The sequence below is a fragment of the Cupressus sempervirens genome, chromosome 3, assembly GCF_028749045.1.
Source record: "Cupressus sempervirens isolate cs-2001-9-10 chromosome 3, ASM2874904v1, whole genome shotgun sequence".
Classification (NCBI taxonomy): Eukaryota; Viridiplantae; Streptophyta; class Pinopsida; order Cupressales; family Cupressaceae; genus Cupressus; species Cupressus sempervirens.
In genome coordinates, this window is record NC_143120.1 from 1047707412 (window position 1) to 1047720453 (window position 13042).

General features: G+C 36.3%; 1 protein-coding gene across 9 annotated transcripts in view; it reads left to right on the top strand.

Annotated features, from left to right (window-relative positions):
* The window catches only part of ATM (Serine/Threonine-kinase ATM-like protein), a 427822-nt gene that overhangs the window by 111620 nt on the left and 303160 nt on the right, over positions 1–13042 (top strand). For all 9 annotated transcript variants that reach the window (XR_016362919.1, XR_016362920.1, XR_016362921.1 and 6 more), the window contains exons 19-21: positions 2832–2987; positions 3115–3219; positions 3302–3501. Coding sequence is in view for 6 of the 9 variants with exons in the window: in XM_089822957.1 (XP_089679083.1) it covers positions 2832–2987; positions 3115–3219; positions 3302–3501 (461 nt within the window). In the remaining 3 variants the exon portion in view is untranslated. The remainder of the gene's footprint in view (positions 1–2831; positions 2988–3114; positions 3220–3301; positions 3502–13042) is intronic.

Sequence of the window (13042 nt, forward strand, 5' to 3'; positions counted from 1 at the left end):
TAGCGGACAAGCCTAATTGATAATCACAAAGGTCTTTGCTAGCCGACTTGCCTTGAAGGAAATAAAAATAATTTTTTTGCTGTTTTGGCTGATCTAGAAGGGCGAAGGGTTGAAATAAAGGGTTTTTTAAATGCTTAGGTCGATGGGGTTAGGCGCCCTATTTTAGAGGAAATAAAATAAAATAAACCATTTTGTTCTCACTAAATAGGGCTGAGTCCTCTTGGAACAAGAATTCTCAAAGCAATACAAGTCAAATTTTATTTGTTGATCCAGCCAACTTAGGGAATTTGTGCGCCCCAATTGATGAGGGTGTTTTTAATTTAAAATAAATACTTTCCCCTGCCTTGGTTGACCTCTTTTAGGAGGCATGTCTTTTGGGGAATGACTGTCTGGGAAGGGTATAAATATAGGAGCTTTGGGTTCATTTGTTGGATATTATTCGAATGAAAAACAGATTTTAAAGAGATTTCATAGCAGAATAAAAAAGACTAATTTGCATCAGATGTTAATCAGACTTAAGGACCCCTTGTGAGTAGATTTTTAAGGCTTATTTCAGACATAATGAGCAGACCTAAGGTTGAAATTTGTGAAGGTATTTTCCAGATTTGAGAGCTATTGAAAAACATTATTGCAGATCTGAGCGGAGTTTTCAGAAGCTTAAAGCAGATTTTGTTGAATTCCTTGAAGGGGATCTAAGGCAGATCCAACTACACAATGAACACTTTGCATTTTAAAGGTGCCTTCTATTTTAAGTTTTGCAAGATCTGGTGTTAGAGCCTTATTCGGGAGATTGGAGTCTCTTGTCAAGTTTGTGCTAAGTGGAGGGGATTGATGTCTGGTGAGGTTTGGTGCCTATGAAGTTGTACAAAAGCTCTTTACAAAAGCAATATGTTTCCATGGTTTTCTTGCAAAGGTTTCCATGTAAAATCATGTGCGCATCCCATGTTCTCTTTTGTTGGATCTAAAGTGGTTCAATACTTAATGATTGTAAATATTTTCACTGATTTGAATACTACTAGAGTCCCTTCATTTACCTCCTGTAGATCATCTTCTCCGTTCTCGTTGCTTTACCAACCTTAGAGATCATTTGATCTTTTGGTCCTAATGACTGGCCGCGTCTTGGCTTTGTTGAAGCTTTAAAGCATGAATTATCTTAAATCAAACCAAACTTCTTTAAGACAACAATGCTAGTGTTGCCTCTTAATTTTGATTAAACTAGAACTAGAAATAATGAAAAGAAATGCATAGGCATATGAGATAACATTATCAAAGTATACCTTTATTCTCATGAAGTTCTTGTAGTAGATCAACAATGATCAATCAAAAATCAGTTTGCTTTCATTGACTTGCAAAGTCTTTATAAAGCACACTTGATAATTGCCAAAGAGATACAACTGTTCATAAGTACTAAAAACTAACATCCAACTAGTCAAAGCTAAGTGAATAATGCATGGGCTATACATAATATAAGGCGTGCCAGGATAATTAGAGATGCAGTATATATCTAATATGAAAAACATGTTTTGGGTCTCTAATGGATGCATTATAGGTCAAGGGGATTGCATATGATATCTAGTGAGATAATTGACCATTTTTTTAAGTGGACCTTTCCCAGTGAGGGTGATCTAGAGAAAGAAGCTTGACATGGAGAACAAGTTGAGATAGTCAATCTTGACCTTGACCTCAACAAAGGTGTTGGAGCTGACTACTGAGGCCTTTGTCAAACTAGAATGGGTTTCTAACCTAGTCCAGTGGTTATGGAGCCACGCAGGACGCCGTCAATGGATGATCCTGATGGATGAGATGGCTAAGATGTTCTATGTGTGAATATTTTGCTTTTTTTGTTTTACATGTGGCTTTTACTTCATCCAGTTTGTTTTTTCTGTTTCACTTATGCCTGCTTGGCTGCCTTGTCACAGAACGAATCTTTTGAATTTAAAGAGAAAGCTAAAGTAAATGTAGATGATGGGTAAAAGAGTCAATGCAGAGACAAAACAAACTATACAGTGGTGTTATTATTATTAAATTAAAAAACATCAATTGTATTCATAAGTATATAATTATTAAATTTAATATATTTAAATCAGGTTTTGATTTTAAAATTTATTTCAATCTTACTATTTCTAATTTTATTAATATCCTAAATTTACTCAAGTGTAGTTATCTTATTTAAATTAAAAGGAAATGTGATTTATTATTCAAATTCAATCTTAAGTTATTTCCCACTTATTTAAGTTTGATGAGTTTGTTCCTAAATTGTTCTTTGCTAAATTCAATCACAAACATGAACCTTGTCGCATACCTTATATCTATACTGAAAATGAACCCATTTTACTTGATGTTTATTATGAAAGCATATGTTAAGATATTAAATGCTGAAATGCTTTTCCGTATCACTTGATGAGATTGTGGAGTGAAAGCTATTTATGTGATTGTAAGGAACTTGTAGGAACAGAATATGCTCTGTATGTTATATTTGGAATGGAATTTTCTCATTATACAGAGTCTTTACCATGCTTGCTGTTTTTAAGAAAGCTAATGCTTTGTGTAGAGGTGAGCGATATTTTTGGTGATTGTAAATAACTTTTAGAAATAGTATTTGTTTTGTATGTGATCTCTGGAATGAAAATTTCTTTTATTATCTGAGTCTTGACTATGCTTGCTGTCTGTAATAAGGCAAATACTTCATGTAAAGGGTGAACTGTATTTTAGTTATATACATTTTAGTAAACCTTCCATCTTCTATACGTTAGTTCTCTTAGTATCATATTTACTTCACTTATCAAATCTGTTTACACACAAATATATGTTTGATCTGATTTCATTGACAGGATCAACTTGGGACAAGTAAAGAATTGGCTGTAATGTTTTTTAGTGCGATCTTTTCTGTTTGTGTTGGTCGTGTCCCTTCTTTCTCATTTTCAGAACACGATCCTGTCAAGCTGGTGAAAATGCATATTTTCAGAAAAATGGAAGACTGGGCAGAGGTACATTTTCAGTTCATTTTACAGGATGTAAATATAATTTTGATGAGTTGTTTCCAAATTTGTCCAAAATATGAATGTTGATGCTTATGCAAAGCTTGTTAAGATCAGTAATTCTATATATTTGTAGCTAGATGAGGAAGAGAAAGCCCAAGAAGATCAGTTGCTTGTATTAGACCATTCTGAGCAATTATTAGCAGCTTCTGGGATTCACAATTCCATTCAGATATATGAGGTATGCAAAGTAATGGTACTGTGATTTGAGCATTGTCTTACATATGGGTATTTACTAATTTGATCAGTGATTTATTTCCTAGGAGTCAAATGAGATACTTACCTCGAGCATTCTACTTCCTGAATCATTGAGGGATCCCCTTTTAATTGAGATGGAATCCTGTTTACTTGGAAAGCTATCTTCAGATGTTTCAGAGAAGCAGATATCCCTTACATCATTGCTCAATATTTGTACAGTTATATCAGCTTTGATGTGTGGATCATTACATATGAATTTCTACAGGTATATGAAAATGATAGAGTTGTACTTTAAGCATCTAAATCATCATAGTCATAATTAGGCTTGTTCTCAAATTTTAATTTATAGGATACGGTCTGTTAATATGTTGTTTTCTTATATTTATTGGAATTAGGAATCTGATATCGTGAACATTTAGTGCCTTTTGAAGCAAATCTATACAAACAATGCATTAAGTTTTATGGTACAGTTGACTTTCTTGCCTACAGCCCAAGTCCTTACCTATCTCATCTTCAAGTCAGCCACAATTTCTCCCTGAACCATACAGATCTGTATTGCATAAGAGCTGACTTGATAGCTCACAAAAATACTATGTTCTCCCAAGTTTCTGGGACGGGGACAGGTTTCCCGGACGGCAGTTTTTTTTGCCAATTTTGGGGACGGCGGGGGACGGCAAAAGTGACATTTTAAAAAGTTTTTGTGTGTTAAAAAATTGGGGACGGATGCAAGTCCCCAATGAAGTTTCTGGGACGGGGACGTCCCCGTCCCTGAAACGCTGGTTTTTTGGGGGGGACGCGTCCCCGGGGAACATAGCAAAAATAGCTTGTAGAGGAGCTGGAGGCCATGGCTTCCTTCTTATGCTCAGATTTGAGAGAAGTGGTCTTTCAAGATACAGGCCTAATTTACAGTTAAGATTTACAGAGAATATCCTATTATCACACCAAATGAAAATTGCGAGGCACAAAATTTCAGCAGCAAAAGAAAATGGATGTTATGCCAGGCTTGAAATTTCCTACTTATCAATTTTCTTAATAGTTTTTTTGTTTTTCACAACAAATGAGTTGAATATAAACTCTATCTAATTGATCTCTTAGAATATGGTGGAAAGAGAGTTGGAAACCGACAGGATCTTTGGAAGCTTTATGGTTGGTGTACGTTACAGGGCACATGATGGTGGCATGGTGGATAACCAAATAATGTAGCTGCTAAAGTAATGAGTTATAACATGCAACAAAATACAATACATCTTATAAATTATAAGCCAATTCGCCTGCCTAGAATTTTAGTGAGTATATGCCTAAAGATATCAGAGGCCAAGTACATTTTTATAGGCAAATACTATATGAGAGATGTTGTTACAGTTATGAGCTATCAATTAAACTTTTTCTTGTCTTTGAATGGTTGATGATTTAATTTCTTGTTGATTTACCAAAATGGTTTCAAATATGTGACGCGTGGTGTCTTTGGATGAGCTGCCAACCATCATAATGCTGACATGTGTGGCATTGTTTGTTGTGAGGCCTGCTCGTGAGCCTAACCTGTGCCACAGCCTTGTGCACAGTATATTGACTGTGATCAGTGGATATTGACTGAACCACTGGCTTGCATGCTGATTGGAAAATTGGTGGTCCATATAGATGGCAGTGTTGGGGTTTAGTGCCACATTGTTTGGCTTCAACCTGCTTGGAGCTGTTATGTGACCAAGATTAGAGTACAGACTAAGAGTTGGATCAAATCAGTGATGCCTAAAAGTTTCTTCATCACACCTTCAAAGCACAAAAGAGGTCAAGCTTTCCAAGGATGTCACTAGTTCCTAAAAAACATTGGCTTCTTTGAAGAAAAAATTGGTATCCACAATTTTATCTCAATAAAAGTTTTCCACACCTTTGTGTGGATTGGATAGTTGTTGTCAATGAATATTGGCGAGGCTAGTCTAAGAGTTACCAATGAAGAATAGTTTTCTACTTCCTTCTTCACTAGTGTCCAAGGGGTATAAATCTATGCAAACCTATGCGAAATTGTGTATGTGGACAAACCTCTTTAATCCAATAATAATCAAAGGATTCAATAAAGGTTTATTCAACCACATAACCAAGTATGCAAATACTGATGCAAGTGGAAAGTTCCCTGGCTACAATCAACACAATATATATTGCAATACAATAAAATCTTGATTATATTTGATTCAAATCAACACAAAAAATATAAAAAGTCTGCATCACAATATTTCAAATTTAATTTAAACATTGGCCTTCACATGGTCTCTCATCTTTACAGGAAAATTCTTTTAAATCTACAACATTGTCCTCTTGGTGGTCCTAATGTTTCACTATCATTATATCTTTCCTTTATATTCTCACCCAATTTTTCACACTATTCTTTAGATACCCCAAACTGTTTTCACAAAATTATTCAGTTCAATTCCTCCCTCTTTTTTGCATACACTACTCCAAAATCTGCATACATTCCAATAATTATATGCTAGTCGATGTTTCTCTCTGGGAAGGATGCAATTGTTGATAAGTGTTTAGCATATCCCCTTGGGATCAGTGACATGATTTTAGAGCGTCATGTGAGGTCCTTAAATGGGATAGTAGTGGTTTCCTAGACATATGCATCTTTTGGGAGAAATGGCCAGCTCAACTCCCTTAAAGTAGTATCAGAGTGGGGTCATAGGCATAGGTACAAGACTTAGACTTGTCTCATACTCGGCAAGCTGGTTTTGGACTTGGACTCAAACTCAACGTCCAAACTCGACAAATTGAAAAACCTAAGAAATTCAAAGATTTTCAAGGATTTAAACTATTTTCATGCATCATTTAGTCAACTAACATCAAAGACGCAATAATTGAGATAAATAGAAGCTACTTTGCACATATACTTAAGTTTACATTGATCACATATGTATAAATGCAAATTTCTGAAGGAAATATGTTAAACTAAAATGTGAACTAAACTAGGTGAGGTGTGCTGCAACTTTGGGATTGGAATAGTCAGTATTGCAAGAAAGAGGTTTGATGCCCTAAGTTTTGTTGGAGGTTGGTTTGAGTTTGATAGCCCTTTGATCGTTTAGAGTTACATGAATGAATAGGTTGGAACAAGATAATTGGGCATTATTGTTATAAAATGGGCCAAGCTCGAGATTATAGATGTAACATGCCCAATTCTATATGAAACAATAATTTGCTATTATTGTTTTAATAGAGTCTTATCCATTTGATCTGATTGTAGAATTCCGGCCTCGCGCTTTTACTTCACCAACTCTCCTCGCACCAACCCTAGGGGCCCACTCCAATTATCTCCTCCCCTACCCTGGATGAATGTGAAATAAATAAATAGAAAATGTCTACAATATTCATGGAATATGAAATCCATGGAATCAAAAGTTAAAAATATATATCAAAGTAAAAGCTAGAGCCTAGAATACTAAGGCTCAAAGTAGCTTATATCTTCCTATTTGTATGCCTAAGATAGGTCATTGAAGATTAGGCAACCATCTTCTCTTCCTGTGTCTGAAGCAACAATGGGGAAACTTAACTCTTCTTTTACTCCATTAGTATCAATATTTAAGGAGATAGATATACTAAATCAATTTGAATAAGAGAGAGAGATTTAAATATAAGCAACATGTCGGATTGCTATAAGGCTAAGTTGTCGGTTCGTGGTTCGGTTCCGGGTTCGGGTTCGAGAACCGGTTCGCTGGTTTGACGAAATTTTGGAAAGGGGTTTGGGTTCGTTTGGGTTCGTTAGTACAAAAACATGTAAAAATTATAAATATATATATATATATATATTTTTATGAAGCATGAGTTAAAATTAGAATGTAGCATAGTACCATAAACACATTTAAAACTTTAAAACAGCATAAACAATAACATATCAATGTATCATGGTGAGCATACCATCATATAGTAACATAATTCAATCAACTTCAACATCAAAGATGAAAGATTCAAAACATTTAAAATATCAAGTTCAAGTGTCATTGTTTCACGTTCAATGTTTAACAGTAACTAATAGAATGAAAATCTATTAAAATTCTGAATTTCTAGTTCTAAGTTCTTCATTCTTCATCTTCATCTTCTTCATATTCATCTTCTTCTTCTTCATCTTCTTCTTCATCTCCTCCTTCTTCGCCTACGCTATTACTTGCACCAAGGCCAATGGGATCAGCAGCAGAATCAACAATGGTATTGGCATCAAAGTTATCAAAATCATCAATTGTAAGCGCAGCAGTGGAAGCATCCAAGTCCGCAATCTCTGCATCTACATCCCACTTCTTTGTCTCCCCTTCTTTGTATTCTTGACTCTTGTGTGAAAGAAGGCGCAAGTTGTTATGCACAAATACTAGGTTCTCGGCTTTTTTTGATTGCAACCTATTGCGCTTCACCGAGTGGATGAAAGAATAGGTGCTCCAATTTCTTTCTGATGCAGAAGAACTAGCAACCTATAAAGACAACATAGGGTAGGCAATTAAAAAGGAATTAATTCAATCTTATTAAAAAATTCTTTTGAAGATAAAGTGAGCTAATTTAAAAAAAAATAAAACTTACTTGTGATATAACTTTGATTGCAAGGGGTTGCAATGTTCGGAATTTTTGGCCATGGAGGTACCACCAACCATGAGCATGCTTCTTGAACCGATGATGAAGAGCATCATTACTTAGACCTGTAGCATTGACAAATGCTATGAACTCATCCATGATTACATCTCTTATATCATCATCAGGAAATATTCTTCTAAATGCTGCCTGGTACCCGTCAGACACTTCCATATCTCTGTATGGTGGCAACCTTCCTGGTAGATCACAATATTGTGAGTTATAGTATTTGGGGGTCAAGGCATAGGCAAGCAAATGTAATGGAGTGGTCATTTTGTTCCATCTTTCATCAATAATTTTTTGCATTTGTTTGAAAAAGGTCTCTTGTGGATCTTGCTCCTGCTCATTTATAACTTGCCTGATCTTCTCAATCATTGAGTCTATGCCATCATAGATCTCTCCAAGGCAAGGCCTATCCATGTCAGTGTACCTAAGCATGCTCATAATGGGCTCGATGATCTTAAGGAGATATTCCACACGTTCCCACCATGAGTCAGCCAATAGCCTATCCTTTATTTTGTTTGCCCTTTCAGTGTTCTTTTGCTTCCATACACCCCAATTGTTGCTGATTACCATACCTTGAAGTGCATCTTTCACTTGCACAAGTCGTCTTAAGATGATTATATGTGATGCAAAACGGGTCTCAACAACCTGTGACATAAATTAGAGCAAAAAACAACTATTAGATACATATTTTAGAAAACTAAGAAAAGTATACACATTGGCAATTGCACAAGTAAAATATGAAAAATCAGAAATTGTCAAATATTAAAAATTAAATTACTAATTTGAGTTCAAGTTCATTTACCTTCAATAGCTCCAATTTTGAGTAGTTCCTGAAAAGAGATTGAGTCATGTGGTGGTTTGTGACAAACATTTGTATGTCCTCAGCCTCTTCATACACTGTTTTGATCCACTCAATTTGGTTCCCAATCTTTTGTAGCATAAGATTGAGTGAATGGATTGCACAAGGTGTCCAAAAGATATGTGGATATCATGATTCAACCAACAAACCTGCTGCTCTACAATTCTTTGCGTTGTCTGTTATGACTTGGACAACGTTTCTTGCACCCACTTGTTCAATGGCCTCAATTAAGATATCAACAATAAATGGCCCATCTTTTACTTTGCCTTCACAATCCACCGCTTTCAGAAACATTGCCCCTTTAGGGGACACCGCAAGGACATTGATCAAGGGACGGTTCCTAGAATCCTTCCAGCCATCTGAAACAATTGTCACCCCTGTCTCAACCCATGAGTCCCTTATGGGCTTCAATTGATTTTCAACCCGTTGGACCTCATCATCCAACAAGGTGGTGCGCACTTTCTCATAACCGGGGCCACAATACCCTTTTGGAGCTTCATTGGCACCCCTCAACATGTCCTTCCAAAACGGAGAGCGGACAACATTAAAAGACAACCCATTTGCATAGAGGCATCTTCCCACCTTAATGTCAGCAATATCCCGGGCCTTGTTTTGAAAAGAAGTTTCTATTGGCCCCTTTCTTTTGTGTACAATGGGGACAGATTCAGTGTCAGTGTCCATTGTAGTATTGAAGAAGGGATGGTCTTGTACAATAACATCTGAGGGGGGCTGCATTCCCTTAGCTTTTTTACTTTTATTGCTACTACTACCGAGTTCTATTGCCCTGTGTCCTTCTCTCTCTTCTGCTGCCTCATGCTCTTCAATATATTTTAACACGGTGTGATTTGGTATAGGGACACCATTTTTGCCAGGGCATTTCTTGACTCCTCTTCCAGTATAACCACATAGATGGCCTACCACACGATAATAAGAACTATTTCTTTCTACATCACATCCTCGACATCTCCAACGGAATGCACCACCTCCTGGAGTGGGTTTTACAATGTCTACATACTTCCATAGAGGAGAATCAGAGTTGGTTTCCATTCTTTGTTCGGTGTTGCCTATTGATGAAGAGGTAGATGACATTACTTTCGAACCTTTCCCTATGGCAATAAATTAATAATTAGATATATGTTCATAATCTATATGCAAGAAAATGACGAATTTTGAAATAATGGAAAAGATTCAAGAACTTAGAACATATGAAGATTGAAAGAGAAATGAAAAAAATTTGGAAAAACTAGAACAAAACAATAGTAAATGGAATAAGATCTTACCTCTTGGTCCTTTTCCAGCCATTGCAAGTTTGCAAATGTGTATAAATGATGCACAAACACTTCAGGAACACTAACAAGTCAATCTTCAAACTCCTCCTTGCACAACCGGATGCTTGCTCAAAAACTTATGTGCTCTCCTTCAAGGCAAAACAACCTATTTAGAAACAACAAATGACTATGAGAGAGCAAAAAACCAATTCATAACACCTTTTTAGTGTACGTGGACCCCAAAAATTATTAAAAAATGCAAATAAATAACTTTATTTCCACGTCCGTGGGCGGGTTCTTGGCTGGGTTCGAACCTGGTTCGATTTTCCCAGCCTGGTCCGTTCGGGTTCGAACCAGGATTCGAAAATCGAACCCTGGGCGAACCTTGGTTGAACTGGACCAGAATCTCGAACCGGTTCGAACCAGGTCGAGGTCCGGAGGGGGGGGAGGGGTACCCGTGTAACTTAGCTATAAGGCAAACAACATACTTATATATTGATATGATGCTTAATGATTTTTCTGACTATGATTGGTATCTCATTTGTTCGGAAGTAGAATATTACACATTACTACTGGTCTATATATTCCATAATATAGGAGATATTCAAAATTTAGAATACTCTAGCCTATACTTTCTATTTAGTGATTACTTACCATCTAGAAGCACGTACTCTCCCCTGTTTGTGTTAGAGGTAGTGATTTTAGTGTCTGCATAGATAATGTAGTTATCTAAAACACCGTCGCAGATGTGGTAAGAATGGTAGTACTAATATTTTTAGGCTCATCTATGTCACCCACCTCTCATATCTCCAGGGTGATTGTAGCCATGCATTTGCTTGCAGAGGACACCTCAATGGGGTTTGTGTCATCTTCATGTTATTGTTAGATGACTTCTACTAGCACATCTCCTAACATGGTCGCTTTCATGTCGATTGATAACCTCCTATGAATATGTCCAGGTGGGTTCAATTAAAGATAGTCAACATACCATTCTCCATTGGACTAAGCTGCAAATAATCTCCCCATCCCTTTGCATCCACTTGCACTTGTACTGCATCTCGTATTATATCAAATAATATTGTTTTCCATTTGTATCTCTTGCTTGTGTCTCCCTATGATGAGCTTAACTTGCCATACTACCATGTATGTTGCATTGCCAGCTCCTAAAAGACGACTTTTGATCACTTCAAGATTACACTTCTAGGCTATGATAGAGGAACATTTTTTCATGCCTCGAGAACTACTATTATTCCACATACTTCTCCAATTCTGCTAAGTCTTTTCTACACACTAAGTCTAACAAGTACCCTTTTCGTTCAACGATTATCTTGTTAGGCTTTTTTGGTATCACTACTCTTTTACATGATATATCGAGCACTTCGGTAAATTCGGCTCCCTAAAATGATGTAGTAATGAATTGCTATGCACTATGAGGAATACAAGTTTGGTAAGCATGGTAGTCATAACATGTCACCATTATCCTTAGCACCTGCTCAATATCTCTAATACGGAGTATTGACATTTGTGTCTGATGTTGAGTTGGGGCTTAGATTCCTTCAACCAACTCAATCAAGCACTCACAATTTAATTTTGTCATGCTTCACTGCTAGTTAGCTCAAAACTAGGCCTCTTTCCTAGTAGCCCTCCAAAAGGGTCTTTAGGAGCACAACTTTTAATATTTGTGACAGAAAAACTAAAAATAGATTCAGATTTGCATTTGACTTTAACAAAAGATACTCTAACATTAGGTAGAGTTTCTTTGTATGAAAAGGGTCAAAATTTGATTATCCTCTGTTCTATTTGGCCTAAAAAGTGTAGTAAATCAATCTTTTTGGCCATAAACTTTGTTGAGAAGTGATCTAAAAGATATAAGCGGATTTTTGGATCTCCATCTAGATATAATGAAATAGTCTAAAATGAGATAGAGTCACTTTGTAAGGATTGGGTCAAATCTTGACTTTCGTTACTGGAATTAGGCCAATCTGGCTAGAAGGTTTATAGCAAGTTGAAATTTAGGCATTCAATTGCTTCAAAATGGGCATTCAATTAATGTGAGGGCTTGGTTGGGGTGTCCTACATCCTTTAGCCTTCCACAACTCTTCCATACCTCTCTCAATCGATACATGCAGTTTTATGCTTCTCAGGTATGGAATCTAGCCTGTTACATCGAGATAACATGTCTAGTGCATCATCAAAACATGAGAAAATTTTCTCCACTGCCTTTGCAACATTGGAATCTTGAAATAAATACTATCATAGACCATTCCACCAATTTACAAGGATTTTCATTGTTCGAATGGTTATTTATAGTTTTCTTCTTTGGCATTGTTTACCCTATGAAGGGTTTTAATCTGTCTAGAGGAAAAATGCAATACCTCACTCAAATCTTAATGAAATTGAGTTCCACCAAAAGCAATTGCAAGGTTATTCAAAGTGATTCCCAACTGCTGCCCCAATATTATCTATTTGTACAAACACATGACAAGCAAAGAAACAAGACTGTTATACCCAGATTTGCAGAAGAATAGAGATTATATTGCTTCCATTTGCCAAAAACAAAACAAAACTCAGCAATCCCCTTGGGTCAACATTGCACGAGCCTTTATATGTTGCTCAACCATTTCAGACTGTTCTCAATCAATTTTAAAAGTACAAACTGATTTTAACATCATTATTGACTTTTATGTCAAAATACGCAACATTGACAACTTTCACATTTTGATATATTTTGCATTTTTATGTCCTACAACCAAAGAATCCAAACTTTGACTCCTATCAACCTAAAATGGTCATAAAAGACCCTATTACATGAAATCTAACCAAAATGACCACAATAGCCTCTTGGAGGTATGAAACTCATGGGTGCTCCTACACCATAATCCCTGAGGGAAAACATTCTCAAGTTCCACTTGAGGACAAGTCGGCAATTGTGTGTCAATATTTGAGAACATCATCATCTGTCATCCAAGTGGCATCTTCCTTTGGAAGGCCTTGACAATTAATCAAGAATTTATAGTAGACTTGGTTTCTAGTTCACATGAGTTCCTTGTCCAAAATGCACCCCAGCTTCA